Genomic DNA, 25,663 nt, shown 5'->3' with positions numbered 1-25,663 from the left:
CATGCCCTCACAAAGAAACAAAAATTTCAAAAGCAAGAAGACTTCCAAAAACTACAGTAATATGAATTTGTGACCTTGACCTTCCACATTTAATACTCAAAAAGGGTCTTAGTCTCATCACCTGAGGGTTCATAAATAAAGCTCAAAATCTTAATTTGTCATCAGGTAGTCAATTGATGCAACAGACATGAATTTCTGACCTTGGCAAATTAGGGTTTCTTTTTATCATGGAAAGCCATGAAATAAATGTCATTGCAAAAGCTGATGTACCTTAATAGATACCATCTGGTAATTAAAGCATTCCAGACAGACAGCTAAATGGACAAACTCAAATTAATATTCCAAACAAAGTGAAAGCAGGGGGTATACAATTTTAAATTTGTAACACATCATGAAACACGGACTATCCCAAATTTACAATACCACAGTCACATTTTCCCATGGTATATTAACTGTAACCTTGACTCAGAATTCTGTTAAAAAGTTACAGCACAGACAAAAGAGTTCAATATTTGTAACATGAACCTTTTGCTGTGCCACAGAATTTAGGAAAAAGGCAATCTTTGAAGCAAGTAAGATCTCTGAATACTTTTTCACCAAAAAGTTATCAACAGCTCAAATAAGAAAGTCAGCAAGAATGACATATGGAAAGGGTTACTTAAAATAATAAACACTGACATCCTTTAGCAAGTAGCAATTTTTTTTCAGTTCAGCTTATAAATTTTTATATAAGACATCAGAATAAACTCTATACATCTCTGAGAATTTTAATCATGTTAATACAGGCCATGTATGCTTCACATTTAAAGGATATAATCCATATTTTTTGAATCAATGTGAAAAGTTGGCACCGCATACTTTGTATGTGCCCAACTTTTTTTTTTTAATCAAATCAATTATGGACATACTACATTACGTAAAAGTAAAGCTGTTTCACCTTGGAAGTACAATCCATACTATAAAATAGAAATATAAAATGTTTCTTTAATTACTTGGCAACAAATAAATCTGGCTGTCTTATTTTAGTAATGATTTTAAAATCAAACAAAAAACAGTGTGAAGAGAGAGAGCTACATGTACAATAAAGCTTTCTAGAACCAGCAAAACTCTACACTGAATAAACACATGAAATCCACACTTCTGAGAGAATGTATATAGATATTAATCAATCAAATCAAAATAATAATAATTTGAAATGAAGGGTATACCATAACCTACCAGCATTTAATATATTTGGAACAAATCATTTCATACTTTGACTAAATTTAATAATACAGAAAAAAATACCTATAGATTGAAATGACAGTAAACATGATAAATCAACAACCATTCTGATAGCTTTCACTGTTTTCTTAATTAAGGTAGGATAAAAAGTCTAAGCTGTAGATGAAGTCAAACATTTCCCTGTACAGTCACATAGAGAAATCAGTTGCACATTCTCTTTTTATCTCATTATTAACAATTTATTTTTATTGCACAGTGAAACAAAGCTGAAAGCTCACAAAGCTAAATAAAAAAAATCATTCATTGCAAAATTTACTGGAGATAAATGTACATTCACATTTGAAGAATTTTAAAATGATTGTGAATGGGGAAATTTGTTAACATAATAAATAGTAAAACATGTAAAAATTTCAGTGATTTTCCTTCTGGGTGGCAGCCATATGTACCATAAGTATGAGGTATAGAGGATTAGCTACATGTAAGCCAGCATTGTCCATCTAGTTGGCCTTAATCCAAGCTCTCATTCCTGGTCCTTGTGAAGGGGTTACATTCGAGCCAAGAGATGGATAGTCAGCTTCAATATTATGTGTGCCTACATGTTGGTTATAGTCTTTTTGAAGCAGAATTTGACGACAGGTTGTGCAAGTAACAAATTCTGTCTGACTTTTCCACGGAGCAGCTGTACTTTTGCCACTGATTTTAAGTACTTTGTCAGAACCGTTTTGGGATTTCAAACATTTTTTATGTGCCTCTAGAAGTTCCTGCTGTTTTTCAATATCTGGAAGCAAAACTAATAGCTCTGTGAAGATTTCCTCAAAATTTTCTGAACCAATCAATTCAAGACACTTGTTGTAATATTCCATGGCAGACACATTTCCTCCTCTAAAATCACTTGAACTAGATCTGAATTTTGTGAACTTGTCTTCATTGTCTTGAAACACTTCCTTGATTTTCATTACTAGTGCCTTATTCCTAGCTTGGAAATCCTTTGGTTCCTCATATTGAAAGCTCTCAATGAACATGGCTGGACTATCAGTGCTTGGAACCTCACTCCCATTGGAAAAAGAATCCATCAAGTTCTTCAAATTCAGATCTTTGGAATTCACAAGAGAGGAAGATGCAAACCCTGGTGGAGGAGCTAACCCAGAGGTGGGAAACGACATAGAGGCCTGCGAGTTGTCAAATCCAGGAGGAGGCTTACTTTTTGCTTTGCTGAAGCCTGGAGGGGGACCTTTTACAGCTGATAAAGCAGGAAAATCTGAGGAATCTAATCTACTTGCCTTCTTCTCATTATGTTTTACTGGGATAAATTCCTCCATTGGTTTTTCTTCCAATGCTAGATCTGTAACAAGATCTGAAATACGTTCAACTGGGTCTTGGAGTACTGTTTTGGTTTTTACTTTTTGTGAAGTAGCAACATCCTTCTTCACAACAGGAGCTTCTTTACTAACCTTTTGAACATTCTTATCTTGTGAACTTGATACAGAGTTTCCTAACAATGAGGTTGCTATATTATCCAATGAGGCAGTACTGCTGATCACACTGTCACTGGTGGACTTAGTAGCACTAGTAGATGTTTTAGTTTTTTTATTAGTCTTTTTCTTTTTCTTAGTCTCTTTATACGCCTCTGTAATTAATTGTTTATTATCCTTATCACCAATTATATTGTCAATATTAAATTCATCTGAATCATTATTTATATCAAACCAATCAATAGGTTTGTCTTTTTTTATTTTCTTATTTGAACTCTCTGTCACATTCCTAAGCCAGTCAGTATTAGCACTCTCAACTCCAGCTGAAGATAATGAAGGAAAATCATTGTCTGAGGTAAAGGTTTGATTTCTTGGGTTCCTGTGTTTCTCTTTTTTTGTTTCTCCTTTCCTAGAGGGATCACTCATCAAAACCTCTAATGGAGGACGACTAGGAATATGGGTTTCAGTTTTCAGATTCTTTCCACCAGCTACAGGTTTTTTGCCCCATTGGCCTATAGTAGCGGAAGATGCCCTATTTGATTTACCAGAAGGTAAACTCGGAAAATCTTCTGCTACAGGTCCTGATTTTGACACAACACTGTATGAATTTGGCACAGGTTTTGACGCTTTTGTAACATTTACCATGACTTCTGGTTTGGACGGATTTACTGACAGAGACGGAAAATCATTCACAGACATAGTTCCATGCTGAACTGATTGGCTGGAGTTCTTAGCTAACCTCTGTGCAAGTGAGCTACTTGATTTCTCTGAATCTGAGTCCACATTAGCAGGGGAATCAGATCGTAAAGGTTTTGCTTCTTCTTTTATTTTACCTAGACTGGGGAACTGTTCAGTATCCTGCAGCAATTCCGGTGAGGGTGTTTTTCTCTCCTCCTCAACTGTTTTAGACTGCTTCATTTTTTCTTCCGTCATGACACTCAAGGAAGCCTGGATTGCTCGATTCATGTCCTCATCCCTGTTAAAAAAATCTATATCTTGAAATTTGTAACTTATTTGAATAAAATCAATATTCAATAATCAATTTTTCAACTAGTGGCATTCTTAAAGTATTTGGCTTGACTGTTAAAACTAGATGTGTAGCAATGCCATGAATGCCCCTGCAGGAAGCCAAACAAATTGTAAATTGCACATTTGAGAACGAGATAATGATTAAAAATTGTGAATTTTTAAATCTTTTCCAAGTTCATGAGGGATAACTGTCAAAAATCATTGGACTAGGACCAAATTCAAACTTGACTTGTATTTGCACATGCAATTTCAACCTTATACATACATCCCTACAAAAGTTAGAGAGCAGAAACTGACAATTTCTTAATTTTCTCTAAGTTCAAGAGGGATAACTCTGGAAAAAAAAATCATCAAACCACGACCAAATGGGAACTTTACCTGTAATTTCTAAAAAAAAAAAAAAAAAAACCTGCATATGCAATTTCAACCTTAGACATACATCCCTACAAAAGTTAGAGAGCGTAAACTGAAAATTTCTTCTTCTTTTTTTCTAAGTTCAAGAGGGATAAATCTGTCAAAAATCATTGGACCATGACCAAATTGGAACTTGACTTGCATATGATGTATCCATATGTAAATTTGAGTTGAATGTGTGCAACTGTTGCCGAGATTATGAAAAAAAGTCAGTGATGACGGAATGACTGAACAGGGTAACACTATATGTCCTCGGCTATTTTATGGCGGGAGCATAAAAAGGAAAACAGATAAGCTGAAGGTCCAATGGTTATATTTTGCATGCACTTAAGAATGCATATGTTTATCTCCAGGTCTGCATTTGTTTTTTCAATACAAATATCTGTTTCATTATAAATCTTTCAAGCAATATATTCCATTATATAAATTAGACTTGGTATTCCTTATTTCTTTTTATCCGCAGATAAGAGTAACAAAACACTTCTTTTTCTTCTTACCTGAATCTATCCTTCACTGATCTTCCTTGTCCTCTTCCTTGGGCTCCACCCCTTTGTACAGGAGCATCTTCATAGTCACTGGCAGTTATAACTCCTAATGAAGGAAGACATGATATTTAAAATCAAATATTTCTTATCACATGAAAATAATAAATAGTAAAATTTAACATATTTCAGAACAAGATAGGTTTTTCATATAGGATAAGCTTGCATGTACATGTTTAAAATACAAAGAATGTAATCATTTGAAAATATGTCATCAACGATCAATTTATTCAAGTTTGCATCCTGATTTAGTCCTGAATAAAAACTAGAACTATCCAAATGGGACAAATACCCCCGCTGGGTTTTTCAGAGAAGGTACCAAATCACTAATGTTTTCTAGATGTGAGAGGTGTTCACAACTTCCTTAAACATTTAGAGTGAAAATTTAATTACTCATTATATTTTTTTTAATGAATGAAACTAATGTGCAGCCTAATAAAACATCAATACTAATAATTACAGTGTTTTTAATTACACTGAAAAAATAGTTTGCAGCTATCTGTCATCTTTGTGAGACATGACACTCTGCAAATTGATTGAATGTTGAAAAAAAATATATCATAATTAATTATACAAAGTCAAATTGGTCTTAATACCTTTATATCAAACTCATTTTAAAAATAAAAGGCTGTTTTCAGTAACTATGTATTTTGACAGACATAAATTACAATATTAAGAGGCTTAGACAACAGAGATCTTTATTTCTTTCTGCCCAATTCCCAGGAGATATAGATAAGAACTGCTTGATCAGAGATGCCCTAATAGCTTCCCACACTGAACTCATTAATTAATCTTTAACTGGATGCATGTCCACTCATTACTCCAAAGGGACAAATAGATTTACACTATCTTCTGTGTAATGTAAAAACTGTTTTCAATATTTTGTGATTTTTTTTTTTAGTTCTGATAAGTAGTTTTAAGCTGTAGTTCACATTTTTGTACAGTTGTTCTAGATTCTATGTCTCAAACCTTAGACATAAACCCGAAATGACTAAGTCAATAAAAATGAAAAAAAAAAACACCAGTAAAATGCAGAAAAATTATCAAATAATGTTGAAAATACCAGGTGCACATCTTCATATGGTAAATAATACGTGTACAAATTTTCATACAAATCTATGCAATAGTCTCTGGGAACAGATCCAGACAAAACCACATAATAAAAATGAAAAAACACCTGTAAAATGCAAAAAAATTATCCAATCATGATGAAAATACCAGGTGCACACCTTCATATAGCAAATAATAAGTGTACAAATTTTCAGAGAAATCCTTGCAACAGTTTCCAAGAAATGGTCCGGACAAAATCTCGTCTACAGACAGATGGACATGCTGATTCCAATATACCCCCCTAAACTTCGTTTGTGGGTGTATAATAACTGCCTTATCTGATCAATACTACTTCAATGCACATTCTTCAGTCAAACTACATGGATCTTCCAACTTAACATTCCAGATATTTTAACATTAAATTGACAACAATAAATTAAACATCACATTCTCATTTCACCTGTATGATAGTAATTTAATATGTCATTATATTACACAGAGTTATTGTGTGAAATACTACAACCTTTATCTCTCCTTCTGTTCCTTGGGGCCAGCTGGATATCCACTTCTATTGTCCTGGCTTGCTTCGCCTGTGACTTTGACAAAGTCTTGGAGTGGTTATTTGATTGGTGAGCTTGGAAGTCTATTTTGGATCTAAAGGCATGAGTGAACTGGGTATTGGCACAGTCCCCCTCCTCACACAGGAAGTGCTTCACTCGGAAATGGTCTTTAAGGTCTGCATAATCACTGGAAATTTAAGAGCAAAGGTTAAACTAGACCTCCAGAATTCATTTCTTATATTTGTTTGTCAAGTTTAGACACATGTATAAGATTTCAATCCGATCTCTGGTTCTCACACAGATACTGTAAAATTACAAATTTTCCTGGGATCAAATTTTCCTGGTTTGAGGAAAAAATAGAATTACCATATGTTTGATCTACTTCATTTCATGGAGGACATGAATTCGTTAGTCTCTTCATTCCATGAAAATGATGAAAAAAATAACACCCATGAAAATTAGTTTTTTCACAATATCAAAGATTTTAATAATTATGTTTGTATAAAATGGGAAACTAACAAACAGCAAAGTACTTAATACCCCATATATATCAACCAACATCATTCAATTAAACAAACACGTAGTATATTGTCCAACTTTAATCTGAAATAGCAAAAAAGTGTTTCAACTGTCAAAATGTTATAGAGTAATATTCACATTAAATTCATCAACTGAACTTCAAAAAATTGCAATTTATTATTTTTATAAAATGCACAATTTCAGGATTCGACCCAACTTTTCTAGGCAATAGTCCAGCCGGACAAGTGCTTCTTTACTTTTACTAGCCCACAGATGTTTTTAATAGTCCATAAAAAAATTCAACATCAATATTTTTGTAACAATTAATTTTAAAAATAATATTACAAAGCACTTCTAATAATATTCTTTGAAGTGAACTCTTTATTTCACAAATTTGTTGAAATCAGCAAGTATGATCACACTCGATCCCTATCTCATTCCTTTTTCTCTATGCACTACACACAAGATGTTTGTCCTCTTTCTTTCATGTGTCATACTAAATCATGATTGCTAAAATGTTTTACTTCATATAGATCTATACAATTAGTCATCCAATCGACTCAGGATTGCGCACTACCCCCCAAGAAGCTAGAGCTAAAAATACATTTGGGGTTTTCCAGTGAGTGATGTCAAGAATCAAACATTGTTAAAATTATTCATATTGTTTACCAGGAGTTTTAATTGGTCCTTTTGGACTAATGAGACACAGATTTTTTTGTTATTTTGAATGAAAATGTATTAATCTGAGACTAACAGACTAACTTTAATGTTGAACTCTTATAACAATAGCTGAGGAATGCTCTCTTGAACAAACTACTGCCTTTAGTCTTTGGCAATAGTTCACTTTTAGAATTCATATATCATAATATCCATTTACTTTCTGAATTATGTCTGTGTCTAGCCTTCTGTAAAGAAGTAAAACGGGACTCATTTGAATCCATTTGTGACTTCTGAAACAATAAATTTTTTAAGAACAAGCAAACCTGTAGTAATCATGGCTGCCATCCGTCTCACAAAAGTGACAATAATAGTGGTCTTTTCTCAGATGTTTGAAGAGTTCATCATTGTCCATGTAGCGTTCATCACAAAATTGACAGAGTGGATGTCCCTTATACGAGGTGTCATCTTTATCACCTTGACGGCGGTGCTGTGCCAGATCCTGTCGGCTGTAAACCTTCCGTTCAGATGGAAAGATCTGTAGGAATGTTAAAGAAATTATAGCATTGTTGAGGCGCTGGTTGTTTGGTGACAACTAATTATTTAAACATATGTTCACTACAGAATTGTTATCAAAGAATTAAAAAGTGAAGTTTGTTTAATATATTCAACATCTGTAAATTTGATAACACCTGAATTTCTGTCTTGAAAAAGCTTTTCACAGACATATTGCTAGCTTACCTTCAAATGGTCCACACACAAACTACAGAAAAATAGAGTGTGAACCTTTGAGAGATGGTGCTGCAATGCTTTTAAATTTCTCTCTAACATCTTGCATTTTGGACATCGGAATTCATTAAGTTTCTCAAACTTTTTCTGAATCTGTCCATCTTCAAAAAATATCTTGTATTTTCTGTTTGGGATATAACCATGACGAGGAATTTCCGAACATTTAATTTTGTTGTGGACCATGTACACCTGTTTAAAAAGACATTATAATTACATTTTGCTCATAGGTAATAAATACCTTTCAAGTCTTTTTCAATTGTTTAGTATAATGTTTATTTACTTTTGAATATATTACAGGGTTATTGAACTTATATTGGTGAATATTGGCACGAGTTGGCTGTTCAAATCCACGAACTTGCGAGTGCATTTGTACAGCCAACTCGTGCCAATATTCACCAAAATAAGTTCAATAACTCCTTTATTATATAGCTAAAACATCTCCCATGGATTTAAATTAATTATTTCAATCCAATAACTCAAATTAGTAAGATTTTTTCAGTATCGATATTTAAATATTTCCATTTCTATTTGTTTTCTCTGTGATAACTCTTTGAAAGTTAGGAGAGTTGATTTCTTGATCATTCTAAAGGAATGCAAATTTTGCCAAGCGAAAGGTCAGTAGCTAAGAAGGCCTAATATGCATGTAATTCTCGTGGAGCTGTCTTTGTGTCTGACTCTAAGGAGGCCTAATATGCATGTAATTCTCGTGCAGCTGTCTTTGTGTTTGAAGTCAGTGGGTGGGGACTATTGAAATTGACATGTGAGGCCTCGTGTAATTTAAATCTATTAGTCTACATGTTTAAAATCGAAATTTACATTTTTATTTCAAAATGAAATGGAAATATAAGGAATCACTGTCTAGTTAGTAGAGTATGCCAGGGACATCAACGATAGTTGGAAATGTGGGATAATTTATGCATAACGGGCTTCGCCCATTATGCAAATTATCCCACGTTTCCAACTATCGTTGATGCCCTAGCTGGCATACTCTACTAACTAGACAGTGATTCCTTAAATAAACGTCTGTCCTGTAAGTGTTCAATATCACATCATTCCAATGACCCTATCAAGTGTTATGATTTGCTTACTGAGGTTTTACTGAGGCTAATATGTACTAAATTATTAATTAATAATATCAATTTTGTGTGAAAATAAACATATCTTACCTAGCTGCCACTACCTATCATAAATTTCATTTCCAATTAAGGTTGACCAGATGACATTTTTTGTTTAGGCCAACAGGGCATTTGATATTGAATGCTCGTATTCTGAATGTTTCAGGCATACTCATTTATGTAATACAAACTCAGCGTTCAATAAAACGTCAATATATTGAATGCAAATATTCTCTAGACTTTTAGTAGTTTTTATCATAAACTATTTATTAGCTATATAATAAAAACCAATATTGCCTTTTGACATATATTAGCAGTCAGAGGCATAATGCAAACAGGTTATTTGAAAAATAATATAAGTTACTTTTTTTTTTTTTACACATATATTTCTTTTTTAAAAATAACTCATTATAGTTATTTTTCAATCACATGAGGTCATTGAATTTATCTGAAATTTTAAATTTGATTTTGTGTAATTCCCAGCAAAATATATTGCACTATGGGATTCCAAGATGTAAAAGAAGATGCACTGTGCAGACTACTGTACAAAGGAAAATTGCTATGGGAGACATGGAGCAGGTGGAGATTTGCAGCATTTTCACTTGTTATCGGTACTTTGGGATTTTGGGATTTATTTTCATTTTTGGGTGAAATTTTTATTAATTGACAAATGAACAATTTTCAGCATTTTTCCAAAGACTTTGAAAACTTTTCCTGGATTAAGGTCAAGATCTAGTAAATGAAAAGAGCCTACAGATTTCTCAAACTTGAGAAATAAATTCCTTTTATGATGCTTTTTAACTATAGCTCGGTCAGATAAGGTGTATCGGGGCATAATTTGCAAGAAAACAAGACGAAAAACCATCTTGTAAACTGTCATTTTCAATGAAAAATTAAGAAAGCCAGTCACGAATATGGGAGTTTTTTCCATATCGGACGAAGGAAATGTATTCAGATTGCCTACAGTCTCTTAGAAAACGGTAATTTGTATGTTCTTAGCCTCTTCTTTAAAATAATGTAAAATTGAATATAGGTATCGGGATTACTTTTCACATGATTTCAAATTGAATGCCATGAAAATACTTTATTTTCTACATAATTTATTGGAGCTGTAAAGTACCGGAAAAGGAAAGTTTAAATTGATTATGACGTCATAATGGATCTAGCACCGAAAAGACGGTCTAAAGTCATTTACTAGATCTTGACCTTAAGCTGGCTTTTAAATAAAACATTCTTGTTATGGAGCATGTGGTGTGAAGTGAGGGGGATTGCCTTTAAATAACCTAAACAAGTTATCATTATATGGAAGACTATTTAAGAAAGATATGACTTGCGTTATTAATGAAGGAAGAGAATAATTGATAAAGGACTGGAGCAATTGAGAACAAAAAGAAGGTTACTCATTTCTGACTACCATAATCTGAGATTCCACTGACTCCAGCCTCGCTTTTATATTTTAACATGTGCTGGGGAGAGTCAGAGCAGAGACAATATTGAAATCTTAAAGTGGGAATTCAGCTACACCAGCTGGTGTTGACACTCTGCCTACCTTTTAGAACTGAATTTCGCAGATCTAACTTCCAAGAAGCAAGAACTCAGAAAGGAATTATTCTTCTACTACTTAATCATCACTAATACGATTCTATCTTTAAATGGCCTTATCACCGAAAAATGAAGCATCACTTTGAATTAGGTTGCCTCCTCTCTATTTGATTTTTTTGCGCAAAGAAATTGTCGATAGAAACATATTAGTGATGGTTAAGTAGTAGCAGAATCATTCCTTTACCAAGTTCTCACTTCTCGGAAGTTAGATCTGATCCACAGAAATAAATTTGTAAAAGGTAGGCAGAGTAGCAACACCAGCTGGTGTCGATGAATTCCTAGTTTTTAATATGGCCTCCGCTCAGACTCTCCTCTGCACATCAAAACATAAAAGTGGGGCTAGAGTCAGAAGAATCTCAGATAAATTTTTGACCCCCAAAACACCCTCATTTGAGTTATATTTGAAAATAACCTAGCTGTTTGCATTATGTTCCTAACTTATTAATATGAAAAAGTCTTGATTGTAACATTTTTTTTTTTTTGAAATAGGGTAGCAAGTTTTTAAACTAAGAGATCATTGCTCAGCTGTGATTCATTATTTCATTCATAAGCATATGTTTCATTCCAAAAACCTAAAGGCTGAAACTGCATATATATCATCAGTGCTCTAAAACGTGTCAGTTATGAAGTGAAACAGGATTTCTGAATACTGCTCAACTTTTGCTTTCACTTTTTATTCTTGCTCAGGGGAGTTAAATATTTTATCTACGTCACAGAAAAAATATTAAACTCCTGTGAACAAAAATGAAAAGTGAAAGTAAAAGTTAAAGCAGTATTCAATAATTGACATTGACAATGTAAATTTTTCTAAGCATAATATAATTTTTAAAAAAATAAACACATATCTCTGGTTAGTAATAGGCTAAGAAGTCTAGGTTACGATTTTGCTTTAACTTTACTGGTTTGTTGATAAAATATATGACTTCTGTCTCTGTCTACTCAAAACATTTTTCATCCTCGCAAGCCAGGGGTCCTGAGTCAACACGTTGCCGTTGGACGTCCAACGGCAACGTGTTGACTCAGGACCCCTGGCTTGCGAGGATGAACATTTCATAAAATATAACTTTTCTAATTATCTCACGTATTATTGTAATCTTAACGTTACGAACTTAAAATTTTACCTGATTTAAGTCAGTCCTGCAGATAGGACAATACATGTGGTTACAGAGCACACGCATTCTTGTTGAACATCGGTAACATATCGGATGATCGCAATGACCGATCGCAAAAACCTGTACAGCCTCGTGGCAAACAGGGCATAAATCGTGGTCAGTTGGAATGGGATCCATCACTCTGCTCGGCATTAATCTGTTTTATGTTGTTACTTAAAAATAAATTGTTAAGATTTTGTCAATTTCAAAACTCAAGTAGTGCCCGTTGGTGACGTGTATGGCATTTTATAACCAAAAGTTGACAAAAATAGCTTCAGTAACGTAACAGTAGTCTCTCTTTCCGCCCGATGGTGCAATATGCGTTCTACGTCATCGTTTTATGTAGTGATTATATATTCTATATATTTTTTTCTTTAATAAAATGCATTTTGTCTGTTGTTTTTATGATTATTCTTTAATTATTATTCTAAAGGGATTAAATGATTTTTTTTCCTTTTTGAAAATATTCGTTTCTAGAAGGATAACTCTGTACAGTGAATATATTACCCTGACGTCATTTCCTCGTGAGTGTGTGTATGTTCTGCTACAAATAAAACCATGTCTGCAGGAGGTGGTGCCAGTGGTGCCTTTGGGGCAGGAATGGCCGGTACTCCTTTTGATCCTGTGCAGTTTATAAAGAAACCGCAAGTTATACTCAGGCTTGGAAGCACGGTATGCGCGAATGACGATTAATACGTTCTTATATAGATTGTCGATATGAAAATTATCTCCCTTGAGCAACGAAGATCAGTCAACAGATGACAGAATTATTCTGTAGTATGTAGAGCGAGTTATGAATTTCAGTCAGTAATGTTTTAACACAGATATTGTTCTAAAGTTATTACAATGAGATGATAAATTGGAGGTTAGAAAAGTCTTAACTAAATTTAATCACGACTAGATCTAGTTTCTTCTGCAAGGATATTTATCTATTTTTAGGTAAAAGCGAATTAAAATCATGTGATCTTTACTTCTTTCTTTATTGCACACCAATATATATTTTGGTATATGAATAGACAAGTGTTATACAATTAGCAGTGGTATTCAACTCAACTTCATGGAAACTTTATAAAGGATATTGCAAAATACATGCTCTCACATGATTTGGTCTTGCATGATTGATTTGATAATTAAATAATTTAACAAGCACCAGAAAGATTAGCATGCCATTTTAACTAATGTATGTAACACTCATGGTAGTAGTCTTGATATTGGCAAGGTCATTTTGCATTCTTTTCACAATGGCACTTATGTTAGAATGTTCTGTGGTTAAAATTACATAGACATGTAAGATGTACGTAGCACAATACAAATGGTTAACTTACCGCATACATAGAGTTGCAAAACTTACATTGAATAATGTTTTGTACCAATAACCATTGGCTTTTCTAGTCTCTAATGGTTCAGTTTTAATTGGCTTATAAAACATGCAAATCCTCACAGTAATAAGTTTTCCTGATAGATATTTATTTAAGAGATAGATTTTTGTTCAGTATTAAGTGAATAGATGTCAGCTAGATCATTTTTTTTTTGTAGCATGAGTAACAAAAGATTTGTGTTATTAGCTGTGCAAGTAAAACTAGTTGACTGTTCTTGTTTATAATAGTCATTCTTAAATCTAGCTAAGCTATGCAAACAAACAATCGAAGAAGCAAAGAAAATGATAGAAAAAAAGTTTTTTGATAATGAAAAATACTAGTATTACATTATCATGGTTTCTTTTTCAGCTGTTCGCAATCATTGTATTTGGTTGTATATTAGCTGAGGGGTGGTATGCTGGCCACTGTCAAATGAATGATGACCCTAATGCATGTGGTTATGGAACAGGAATTGGAATCATTGCCTTTCTACTCTGTTTAGGATTTTTAGTTCTTGATGCTGTATTTGAAAACATCAGCAGTGTGCAGTATCGAAAATATGTTGTCCTTGCTGATATGGCCATCTCTGGTGAGTAACTGTAACAAGGAAGGAATTTATCAGATAATTAAGCTGCATTTTGAATGGCATTTTTTTTAAATAGGTTATCATTTAAGATAAATTTATCTCATTGCACTCAATATTATGTGTAAGGTGTACTAATACATTTTATGCTTCTTCAACCATGTCGTTAGAAATTATAACACAATAATATCCAACCATGCAAAAATATTTTTTTAAAAAATACATTTTAAACTTCAATTCATACAGTTTGAATGGAACATCCAGTGTAAATATTTGTAGTTTTCTTCCTTGACTCCATCATCTCACTTGTGAAATGTGATTTATTATCTTTATGAAATTTCCTGATTGGTTTTGAAGACTGAGATACCACTTTTTCCAGAAGTTTTTCACTTCCTTGTAAGTTGATCAGTAAGAGAATCATCAATGGCTTTGCTTGACTGAATGATTGTTATATTTTGTTAAGTACTCCTAAAATCTCTTGGCTGCTGATGGATAACCCTGCTGATTATGATAACTTGGTTAATTATGTCCTGTAAATTTGGACTGTAAATTTACAGTTTTCAGTGTGTGGGAAGGAGTTAGTTTGTAAAAGTTTAAAGACCCAATTTTTTTACCGTACAGTTACCTGTGGAGGGGGAGTGGTCTTGGTAGTACTGGTGTTATTTACCTGGAGGCCCCCAATACTCAAGATGTCAAAAATCCCTATACATGCTGCATTACACAGGAAGTCTGGCTTTTGGTAATCAAGGTCAACATTACACATTTTGTGCATAATTTTGAGTGAAAATATTTAAAATAAATTATGTACTGAAATATAAAATTCATAGACTTAGTGTTTTCAATATCTTTTGAAGAAAAAAAATTCAAAAAAAAAAAAAAAAGACATTTCTTTTTTAAATATCGTAAAATTGAAAAAAAAAAAAAAAAGAAAGAAAAGAAAAAGGTGAACAATGGACAAGTATTCGCTATTTCCGAGGGTCCTTGTTCTTATGCCGTGTTTACAGATTTGGATATCAAAAGAATCTTTCGTACTTCATGGCGTTAGATACAAGATACTTTTATTTATATTAGTATAAATATCTTTTCTTATTTAACCCATTGCATTTTTTATTATAATTTTCAAATGGTGGGGGAGGGGGTCGATTGTTTCCAATTATGAAGAATTGACTTTCTGTGTACCCAAGTGCAAGGTCGACAAGGGCATTACGTACATTCTTAAAATCAAGGCACAGGTTGAATAAGGGGCTCAGAAGAATTATGGTCTGTGCTGCTGCAGAAACTTCTTTTCTCTCCGGTTTGAATATCCGGTAATTTTTCTTCGAAAAGTTCTACAGTTATCTTGGACGTCATATCGCTAACAAGTATAAACAGCAGTGGAGATTAAAAATAAAATCACAAAGTCACTGTTTAATTATCTGCTCTCTATTATCTTTTAAAAATAAAATTATCAACCAATATAACAGCGACATGATTTTTTTTAACAAGAGTGTATACAACGCGACCATTCACATGGTACATGAAAGCGTTTGACGCGTGACCAGGTAATAATTTTCAAAACATGCAAATTCAGATTATCAGGTAGCCCAAGTAGCTGGCCCGTTAATCAAATCAGAAGCTATTGTTTTTTTAATGATTGACAGGTGGTATACTATTGATCTTGAATTAGGTATATTTTGGGGGCGTTAACATAAAATTGGGTGTTTAAGTTCTGCATTCTTAGTCAAGCACAAATGACAACTTGGGACATTTTATATGTATCCTTTAATAGGTTAGATATACTGTATTTTGTTTTAATAGGTTAGATATATCACGATACTGTATTTTGTTTTAATAGGTTAGAGCTTAGATATACTGTATTTACCAAAGTCAACACCTGCTTTAATAAGTTTGATTTTGATTAGTAAAAGTATAAATTTACATTTTTTTTTATATATACACTAAATGTGTTTAGTACTAAGATTTATATATGGTACTTGAAAATATGGAGAACCTGTGAACTACATATTCATTACAGCTACTTGATAAAACCAATCATGTACTGTGAAAACACTGATTTTCATGGGGGTTTAATTTTCGTTGATTTCGAGGTATGAAGAGACCAATGTCCATCTTGAAATAAAATTTTTCACATATACATGTACTACTATACTGAACTATTGATTATCCATGAAATCAAATCAAAATTTGTTCCCACTAAAGTATATGATTTTACAGTAATTCAATGCTTGGATCTGTTACACAGCAAATATATGTTATTCACTTGCAGATTTGCGTGTATAGTGTTAACCTCTTTCCCATTTCAAATGCCTGGGAAACTGCTGAATATTAAACATATGCCTTGAAATATTCCACATGATGACATAAAAGATAGTGGTTATAAATATCAATAATAATTTTTTCTTCAACCTTTTTTTATTTAATACTTTTATTTGCAAATGACACTCATGTGTTTTCTGTTCAAACCTTGATATTTTGGTTATGCGCAATAGGACAATGTCCTGTGCACATTTAAGTACAATAAATTCCTTATTTTTGTCTATTTGTTTTAGGAAAAGAATGAAGATGTGCTCAAATATGATAAATAAACAATTGCTGAAATTTTCAGCTCAGAATGCAAATTAATTTTCAGTAAAAACACTTCTTTCATGATTTTACCAAACATTTTACCCTCATACATAGCCTTATTAAACTCATATTTTCAATGAAAAAATGGAAGAGCATGCATTGTTCAAATTATTTTCTATTTCATTAGGCCCTATACCTCCTCAAGATTCTTTTCAAGATACACTGAACTGTACTTTTTACTTCACTTTATCTGAATTTCAATGGCTCATTGTATATCAGTTCAACTGTTCAACAAGTTAGTGTTTTTGTTTTAACTTTTTGCTTAACTAAAAAACAATGGATAGCATGCTGCATTATATTTAATGTAAATGGTAACCAACAAGGAGACCAATGCAGCAACAGGCTTTTCTATGAATACATCACTGTCAAATACACCCAAAGAATCATTGATTGGGGTCAGAGCATAGAAATTTGCAATCACTGTTCCTATAAGGACTTCTCAGTGGTGTAACATTTATTGACAAGGATGCGGGGCAGCAAAAACATTTTCCAGAAGCTCTGAGGATCCTCCTTGTTCTCAAGAGGAAAATCAATAGCCTCTGGCATAGTCTTCAGATCGATGTTGATACTCTTTGCATTAACACCCAAAGTCCAGTTAATAGAGAGCAAGTTATGGATTAGGTTTTACTTTGTATAGGAAAATGTTTTGATGTGGGAAAGCCAATGATTGAATAAACAGAAACGGATGTTGATCATTTTCAGACAACATGCTCATTTATACTTATTGCTCATAAATGATCTTGAATGTGAGATGTTTGTTTTATCCTTGAAATATTTGAATTTCGGTAGTTTTTTATGCCCTGCCATGAATATGGCCAGCTCCTGGCATATAGTGTTTGTCATGTCCATCTTCCATCCATCTGTCCTTCTTTCCCTTGTCCTTCTTTCCTTCCATCACATTTTTTTTAGCTCGGGCCATCTTTAAAATAATGTTTGTTTGCCCTCTCCCTACTTAGCTAAAAAAAAATTGGGTCGGTAGAAATTTTTCTCCTAGAAAATTTCAACATGCATATTGCCAGGATGAGAAAATGATAAGAAAAAAAATTATCGTTTCCTGGACTAGGTTAAAAAAAAGTTTTGAGTTGGGCCATTTTTAGCCAGTCAATCGGGAGAGGGCAAACAAACAATTTTAGCTCACGAGAGCTGAAAGCTCAAGTGAACTTTTCTAATCACATTTTGTCTGGCGTCCATCCATCTGTCTGTTCATCTAGCTGTCCTTCCGTCTGTGAACTTTTCACATTTTCAACTTCTACACAAGAACCATTGGGCCAATTTTGACCAAACTTGCCACAAAGCATCCTTGGGTGAAGGGTATTCAAGTTTGTTTAAATAAAGGGACACACCCTCTTTCAAGTGGAGATAATAAAGAAGTGGTGAAAATTTGGTGTCATCTTTCAAAAATCTTCTCAGGAACCATTAGGCCAGAAAAGTTGAAACTTATATGAAACCTTCATTACATAGTGTAGATTAAAGTTTGGTCAAAGCATGGTTAGGGTGGATCCATAATAGGGGATCAAAATTTTACATAGGAATATGTGGGAAACATTTTTAAAAATCTTCTTCACAAGAACAACAAAGCTGTGATCAGTCATAATTGATATGGAGGCATCATCAGGTAGTGTAGATAAAAGTTTGACCAAATCGCGACCTCTTGGGGGAGGGAGGGGCCACAATGGGGGATCAAAGTTTTACATAGGAATATATAGGAAAAAATTATAAAAATCTTCTTCTCAGGAACAGCGGAGCCATTATTAGTCATTTTGATTTGGAAGCTTACTCAAGTAGCGTAGATTCAAGTTTGTTCAAATGATGACCCTTAGGGATAGGGAGGGGCCACAATGGGGGGATCAAATTTTTACAAAGGAATATACAGGAAAAAAAATTCTGCTCAAGAACAGCAAGCCATTTGTAATACTGATATGGAAGCATCCTCAAGAAGTTTAAATTTCAAGTCCCCCTTCCCCCTTCCCCATGTAAACTGATTTGTGCTTTTTCTTAGCCAATGTGCTCAGGTGACTGATGTGGCCCATGGGCCTCTTGTTTAAAGATGGCCACAGTTTCAAAGAAGCTGTTCTTGATATCTCTATCAAAATTTATATGCTGATACATATTGATGAGAGCTTTTTAACTGCAGCAGCATTTTTTGACTTTGACCTTGACCTCACTTTTTTCAAATTAGTGTTTAGCTCTGCAGTTTCAAAGAAATTATTTTAAGATATGTATTATGAAAGCTTATGTACTGATAAAAGTGTTTGGTGAGAATTTATCAACTGTGTCCAATATTGTTTTACCTTGTCTTGACCTTCCTTATGACCTTTGATATCACTATTTATTGTGTACAAATCTCAGTTTTCAAGAAACAATTCAAGATATTTTCCCCACATTTCATACACTACTGCAAATTTTCATGTTGCATTACTAATGAACCCTGGGAGGGACATTCATGTCCTATGGACATTTTTCTAGCTTTTAGCTCACCTGAGTCGAAGGTTCAAGTGAGCTTTTTTGATCAAAATTTGTCCATTGTATGTCTTCATTGTCGTTGTTGTTAACTTTTCACAATTTCATCTTCTTCTCCAGAACCAAACTTCAATTTCAACCAAACTTGGCACAGAGTACCCTTGGGTAAAGGGGATTCAAGTTTGTTCAAAATGAAGGGCCACACCCTCTTTCAAGGGGAGATAATTACAAAATAGTGAAAAATTAATGGCATCTTTTCAAAATCTTCTTCTCAAAAACCAATGGGTCAGGAAAGATGAAACTCGTGGAATCATCGTCAGGTAGTGTAGATTCAAATTTGTTCAAATCATGACCCCTGGGGGTAGGGTGGGGCCACAATGGACGATCAAAGTTTTACATTGGCATATATAGGAAAAATCTTTAAAAATCTTCTTCTCAAGAACAGCAAAGCTATGATCGGTCGTCTTTTTATGGAAGCAACCTAAGGTGGTGTAGATTCCAGTTTGTTCAAATCATGACCCCCGTGGGTAGGGTGGGGCCACAATGAAAGTTCAAACTTGTACTGAAATAAGCCACAGTCAAAGAAATATGTAATGCTTCCTTAGTTAGTGTAGATTCAATTTTGTTTAAATTATGGACCCCCCCCCCCCCCATTTTAGGGGTCGGTCAGGACCACTGATTTTTGCTTTTTTCCAAGCCACAGTGCTCTGGTGAGTGATGTGGCCCATAGACCTCTTCTGACTTTAAAATTTAGTATTTTTGAATTTTTTTAAAAGAAAATTTAATATTATTGATGATCATTTTTAGGTCTGTGGACTTTCCTGTGGTTTGTGGGATTCTGCTACATGACAGATGCCTGGAGAAGAACAGATATAAACAACCATACATATGTAGCCCCTCATGACCATGGAAAAAACAATATCCAGGCGGCAATAGCTTTTTCCTTCTTCTCTATTATAACTTGGGTATGAATATTAGGTCATTTTCATTTTTCATTTTCAGTCAGTTTATTTTAAAAAGCAGGAAGAAACAAGTGATACTGTGAGCCATTATCCAGTCTTTTATTCTGTTTTAATTCTTAATTCAGTGTTTTCTATATAAGGAAATGAGCTGTTGATCAATCAGTTTACACTGATAAAAATAGAAACAATGTCTTTTTTAACTCTGCCTTAAGTCTTTCCTAGCTGAATTTCAGTACAAAAATGGTATCTCCTAGCTATAGGACAGTTTTAAATAGTTAAAAAAATGAAATTAGTTTTTAAAAAACTAGTGTATTCAAGTGCTTTGTTTACTGTATTTCATTTATGAATGTCTGATCTGGAATGTCTAATATTTTTTTCTAAAATACAGGGAGGTATAACCTTCTTTGCTGTACGTCGTTATCGTGAGGGATTTGAAGACGCCTTTGCCCCGAGAAGTGGTTATGATGATCAGACCCAGTCCTCTCCATACTCCTCCTTTCCAGGTAGTGAGACGGGGGACCCCTATCAGCAACCCCCATTTAGTTCCCAGAAAGAGGCACCAAACTTTCAGCAACAACAAGCTACATATTGATTTAGAGATTATCCAACAAAACTTTGAAAAGACAACTGTGTACCTAAGTCTGATGTACAAGTCAGTGTAGAGGAGTTACATGTTGATAGGAGTAGATAAGTTATTACTGCTTTTTATGTGAGAATTGTTTCATTTTACTGTCATGTGTGTTTTAGTTGAGTGGAGCATTAGTATGTTAGGATTTAGTTGTGTAATTCCAGTGGGTTGAAAAAGATGTTTTGGCATATCATTTGGTACTTTGGATGATTGATGTGTAATTTTGTTTTCTAGATCTCACAAGCTCACTTATCAATTGTTACAGTAAGCAATTTTTTTCAGAATCATATCATATGATTAATGAGACACATCCAAGGGAAATTTATACAAATTACATGTATATTTATATATACATGTACTGAAGAAATTATGGCTTTTCTAGTAAAAATTATTGTGAGGGAGTGGAGAGCCATTTTTATTTATAAGGCTGAGGATTAATATTTTCTTCTCCAAAAAATCACAATGGTGGGAGAAGACATAAGTTCATTATTGTTGGTGGGGGTATAATTATATAATGTAATGATAAATTAAATACTGTTGATCTTTTGGAATTGCATTATTTATTGAAACACCAAAAATAAGTAAATATTTCTTGTTTATTGAATGGAGCATGATAAATGTATCACAGAACATGTGGTACATGTTTTTGTATCACATAATTCAAGGATAAGAAATTTTTATTACTATAGTAAATGATTGGCCAATGATAATAAAATGATATTCCTTTTTGTACATTTGAAGATATATGGAAAGGGGGGGGGGGATCTGTCATATATTGTAGAAAACTTAACAATGAGGTCAAGAAAACTCATTATGGAACTATGTTATTGTAAATTATTTATAATTTTGCTTGACAAAAATTTTTTAAAATCCCATCAAAGTGGGGGTGGACACTTTGATTGTATCTTGGAGTTAAATTCCGAATGGTGTCATTTAGGCCTTGTTTCAGTGTCTTTTCTGGCATAGAAATTCTTTTCTTTCTCATGCAGCAGTATATCACAAGACAGACTATTGAATCAAAGTGGGGTTTACTGTAAATAAATTCTAAAAATGGGGGATGTAAAATAGTTGGCACTCCATACTCACAGATAATATTATCTGGAATAGTCCTGAAAGTTCTGCAAATTCATTTTTCTGTGAAAATGTTTTATATCAATCATCTAAAAAATGCTTATAAGTATATGGCATACAGCTGTACATGTACAAAGTTGGTTTAATATAGAAATCCTATAACAGCATCAAGTGCTGTTTAATATATGTATATATGTTATATTGTGTAGGTTAGATATACTTTACATTCCATTCTGTGCTTTCATTTCCATACCTGAATTTCACAGGGTAGATATATTACATGTTATGAATGACTGAAAACAAAAATGAAACAGAATTCTTCTCTGTCAATTTTTATTTATATATATGAAGAATTATAGCAGTTTAAACTAAAAACAAATTTTCTTATCGAGTTATGTTGCTACTGTCCATGGACATCTAATTAGGAAAATTTAAATGTGTAAAAATGTAAAAAATGAACTCAAGAAACTGTTCCCAGTAACTCTACAGTAACTAAACTTTATATATTTCTAAAACTTGAAGTTCAAATGTTATATTGAACTGCAAAGTTAAATTTTCTCACTTTTCACCAAATTATATGGCTTGACCAAACATAAGAGTTGTTTACCTAAACAGATATCACTTTTTAGTGAGAGAAGAGGCTATTTAATCAAAGATACTTGAACTTTTGAAGAAAAAATTAAATTGTTGTTATTTATCCTTAAGAAGAGATTAAAAGAAAGGAAGACTTGGAGATTTTTCTATGGGAGATCCATTAACAGTTTACAATGCAATGTTAAACCCTGATCATTTGAAATTTAATGTTTTGATGTATAAAGAATTAAATCAAATATTTTGATGACAAAAGAAAACAAATCTTTGAATACATATTTGTCAACAATGTAGCATAATCATGTCAGGCACAAATATCCAATTTTCAGATTTATATGAAATATTTCTATATAACCTTTTAATTCCTTATTGCATTTTTTGACATTAATTGAAGTTGTTGCACAATTCATAACATCATGTCCGCAATATGACGGTCCACTCTGTTGCAATACTGCAAGTTGTATATATAATATCTATCAAGTCTTGTCAGCTTCATAATGCTTTTCTTTCATATTATGAACTGTGTAAACAATGAATAAAACTTTATTTTGGTCTGTGTCATCCATTGTGAGGTCGAAAAAGTAGAAAGGTGAATATTTATTGAATAAGTAGTTTTCTGACTCAAACAATGAATTAATTGAGATTTTTAAGAAAGGTTACATTGCAGATAAACTGACTTGCCATATATGTAGCATGATAAACATTACCTCTCTGTTGCTGTTAATCCTGGTATAATGAAAAGCAGATCTTGACTTTGTAATGTACACCTGATCACTTTTTGTATTATTTGAGATATTTAAATGATGTGCAAGGGTTTATTAGTGAGAGTATTATAACTTTTGTATAATAGTTGAGGGTGCTTTTCTTTACATTTTTTTTTCAGTGTAGTAAATTCATATACCCTTTCATTCCTTTTTCTGCTGCATTGGTTGTGGTTACTAATATTTTAATTTTAATACATGTACATGTATGTGTTTCAATCCTGGATGCTGCAGTGGTCTTGTTTGTTTTTTGTTTTTTGTGTTCTTGTATGAAATAGAGAGAGGTTTCTGATATGATATATAAGTATGTAGGAATACTTCAGGAAAGGAAACTGCTTGGCATAAAACTATTTTCTTTCTTATCTAGAGCTATTATTATTGACTTAAAAGTAAAAACTTCAAATTTCATGAGAAAAAAATGGAAATTAATTAGAAATTAGTGCATCACATATCTGTAGAATAAAAAACAGAGACAGATTTAGATAGCATTATAAATATAAACAAGATGATTAAATGGACATTGTTCATGGCAACACATTGAGTCAAATTAAAGCCTAGACATTCAGCAAGTGTCATTTATTCTTGAAGTTGTGTCACTTGTGACCATGTAAGATCTCTCTATGATAAAATTTTCGAATTTTTCTATTTTTTTTTTACCTATAAGATCATAGCATGTAATACAAGATATATAATTGTGTGTGTTGAAAATGATCTAAATTTTCATGAAAAAAGCTATTGCATCAATCATATTTCTGACTTTTTCACACTGTCAAAAATATGCAGAATTATGAACCATTTCACTTTAACATGTTACTTTATGAGTCCCTTGGTATTGACATGCTGAAATAGAAAATCAAAGCATGCAATGTTATGTTTCCCAGATAAATGAATATGTTGTATGTAGTGGGGTATTAATTTTGTTATGAACAAATTAGTCATACTGATATCTTGTAGATAAAAATTGTAAATTACTTCTTCCCTTTAAAAGCCAATCAAGAAAACTTAGTAGAGATAGGAATTCAGCATAATCCATAGGGAAGTCTGACAATAAATAAAAGCTATAGTGTATGTGAATGGATTATAGTTTTAGGGATACTTTAGCATAGACTGGGGGAATTAGGAAAGAAATATGAGTAACCATTGAATGATAAAAGCTATATCCATGTAGAAATGTTTGTCTGTAGGATTATTTGCTTATGAGTACCATAAATGATAGATTGTATTTATTTTTAGAGAATGTGGAATTATATATAGGTAAATTAAAACATACAAAATGTGCTAGTGACTGTACATTAGACTTTCTATATTTGTTGTATTGTATTGACTTTTTATTAAAACCAAATTTAGAGACATTTGTTGAAATTCTGAAATCCATAACCCTGTCCTCAATATGATTTTAATAAACAAGTTATCTGTATCAGATTAGAATTTTGTTAAAGAATTACTTCCCTTCATACTAAAATCTTCAAAGACTGTCATTTTCTTGAGTATGAGAAGGAGGCACAGTATTGATTACTGTGACTGCAGAGAAAATTATGGACAGTCAATGTAAATTTGAATTTGACATACAGAATATTAAGTGTTGTGTTCAGCATTTCATTTAAGGTAATTTGAAGAGATTGGAAAATGTGTAGGTCCTAGTTAGATAACTGTTAGAGTTAGGTAAATATTTAAGGAGTACATTTTCTATCTGTCACTTTGTGTTTTTACCTTTAAGCTTTAATGTTAGTTATTATCACCTGTAATTGTGAAAGAGGCTATAGAATTGGAACATTTTGTGAGTTTTTGAAGTAAATTTGGTAGGGGAAAAGAAATATAAAGATGTGAAAGAATTAAGTTTTATTTCAAAAAGTGAAATCTTTCATTTTGCAACATTGCATTTAAATCAGTGTATAATAAAAATATGAGAGATAATCTTCATTTGCAGATAGTCATATAAATATTCATTTTGTACCCAAAATCATTTTAATTTTCCAGTTAAATTTATTGTAAATGTTATTTATAAAACAAATGTTGAACAACAAGTAAGCTGCTCATATACCATAGGTTTACATAACGATGATTGTAAATTTATGTGTACATATATTATTTCCTTTTAGTGAATGTGGTTTCAACATCAAAAAATGCACTAAAGAAATTTATACCAAATAGTACACACTTTGTCAAAATTGTTTTTCATGTTCCTAGTACTTTCTGTTGCATAATATGTACCAATAATGTATACAAGACATGTACTAGATTTATGTTACTGCAGTAAATTATTATAACATCATACTTGTATTATTATCAGAGTCACAGTCCTTCAGATAACTTTAATCTGATAATGGTATATTTTTTTCTTCTTTCTTTTCTTTCTCTCTGTCTTTTTTTTTGGTAAAATTTTACTAGTATGTTGGTTGGATGAAAGAGATTTGAAGGCCAGTCATCAGAGAAATTTTTCCATGAAGGGGACTGAGGTAGATTAGATATATAATATGCATGTTTAAATTTCGAGTTTTCT

At 32.6% G+C, this 25,663-nt stretch overlaps 2 protein-coding genes across 2 annotated transcripts; one reads left to right on the top strand and one right to left on the bottom strand.

The window, feature by feature from the left end:
- Window positions 1-753: 753 nt before the first annotated feature.
- LOC133176813 (E3 ubiquitin-protein ligase ZNF598-like) lies at window positions 754-12,447 on the bottom strand. The gene is made up of 6 exons (XM_061311881.1): window positions 12,095-12,447; window positions 8,209-8,445; window positions 7,794-8,005; window positions 6,255-6,478; window positions 4,637-4,730; window positions 754-3,672 (listed from the first exon to the last, which is right to left on the bottom strand). Exons 1-6 carry the CDS (start codon window positions 12,275-12,277, stop codon window positions 1,722-1,724), a joined length of 2,901 nt encoding a protein of 966 aa, XP_061167865.1. The 5' UTR covers window positions 12,278-12,447; the 3' UTR covers window positions 754-1,721.
- A 178-nt stretch (window positions 12,448-12,625) lies between these two features.
- Window positions 12,626-25,435, top strand: LOC133176816 (synaptogyrin-2-like). The gene is made up of 4 exons (XM_061311884.1): window positions 12,626-12,796; window positions 13,852-14,071; window positions 19,958-20,115; window positions 20,501-25,435. Exons 1-4 carry the CDS (start codon window positions 12,683-12,685, stop codon window positions 20,702-20,704), a joined length of 696 nt encoding a protein of 231 aa, XP_061167868.1. The 5' UTR covers window positions 12,626-12,682; the 3' UTR covers window positions 20,705-25,435.
- Window positions 25,436-25,663: the final 228 nt, after the last annotated feature.

Source organism: Saccostrea echinata, unplaced genomic scaffold (genome assembly GCF_033153115.1).
Source record: "Saccostrea echinata isolate AGI-Se365-2 ecotype Australia unplaced genomic scaffold, CSIRO_AGI_Sech_v1 ptg000081l, whole genome shotgun sequence".
NCBI lineage: Eukaryota > Metazoa > Mollusca > Bivalvia > Ostreida > Ostreidae > Saccostrea > Saccostrea echinata.
Note: the sequence above shows the minus strand (reverse complement) of the source record. Positions and strands in the feature narration are given on the sequence as shown.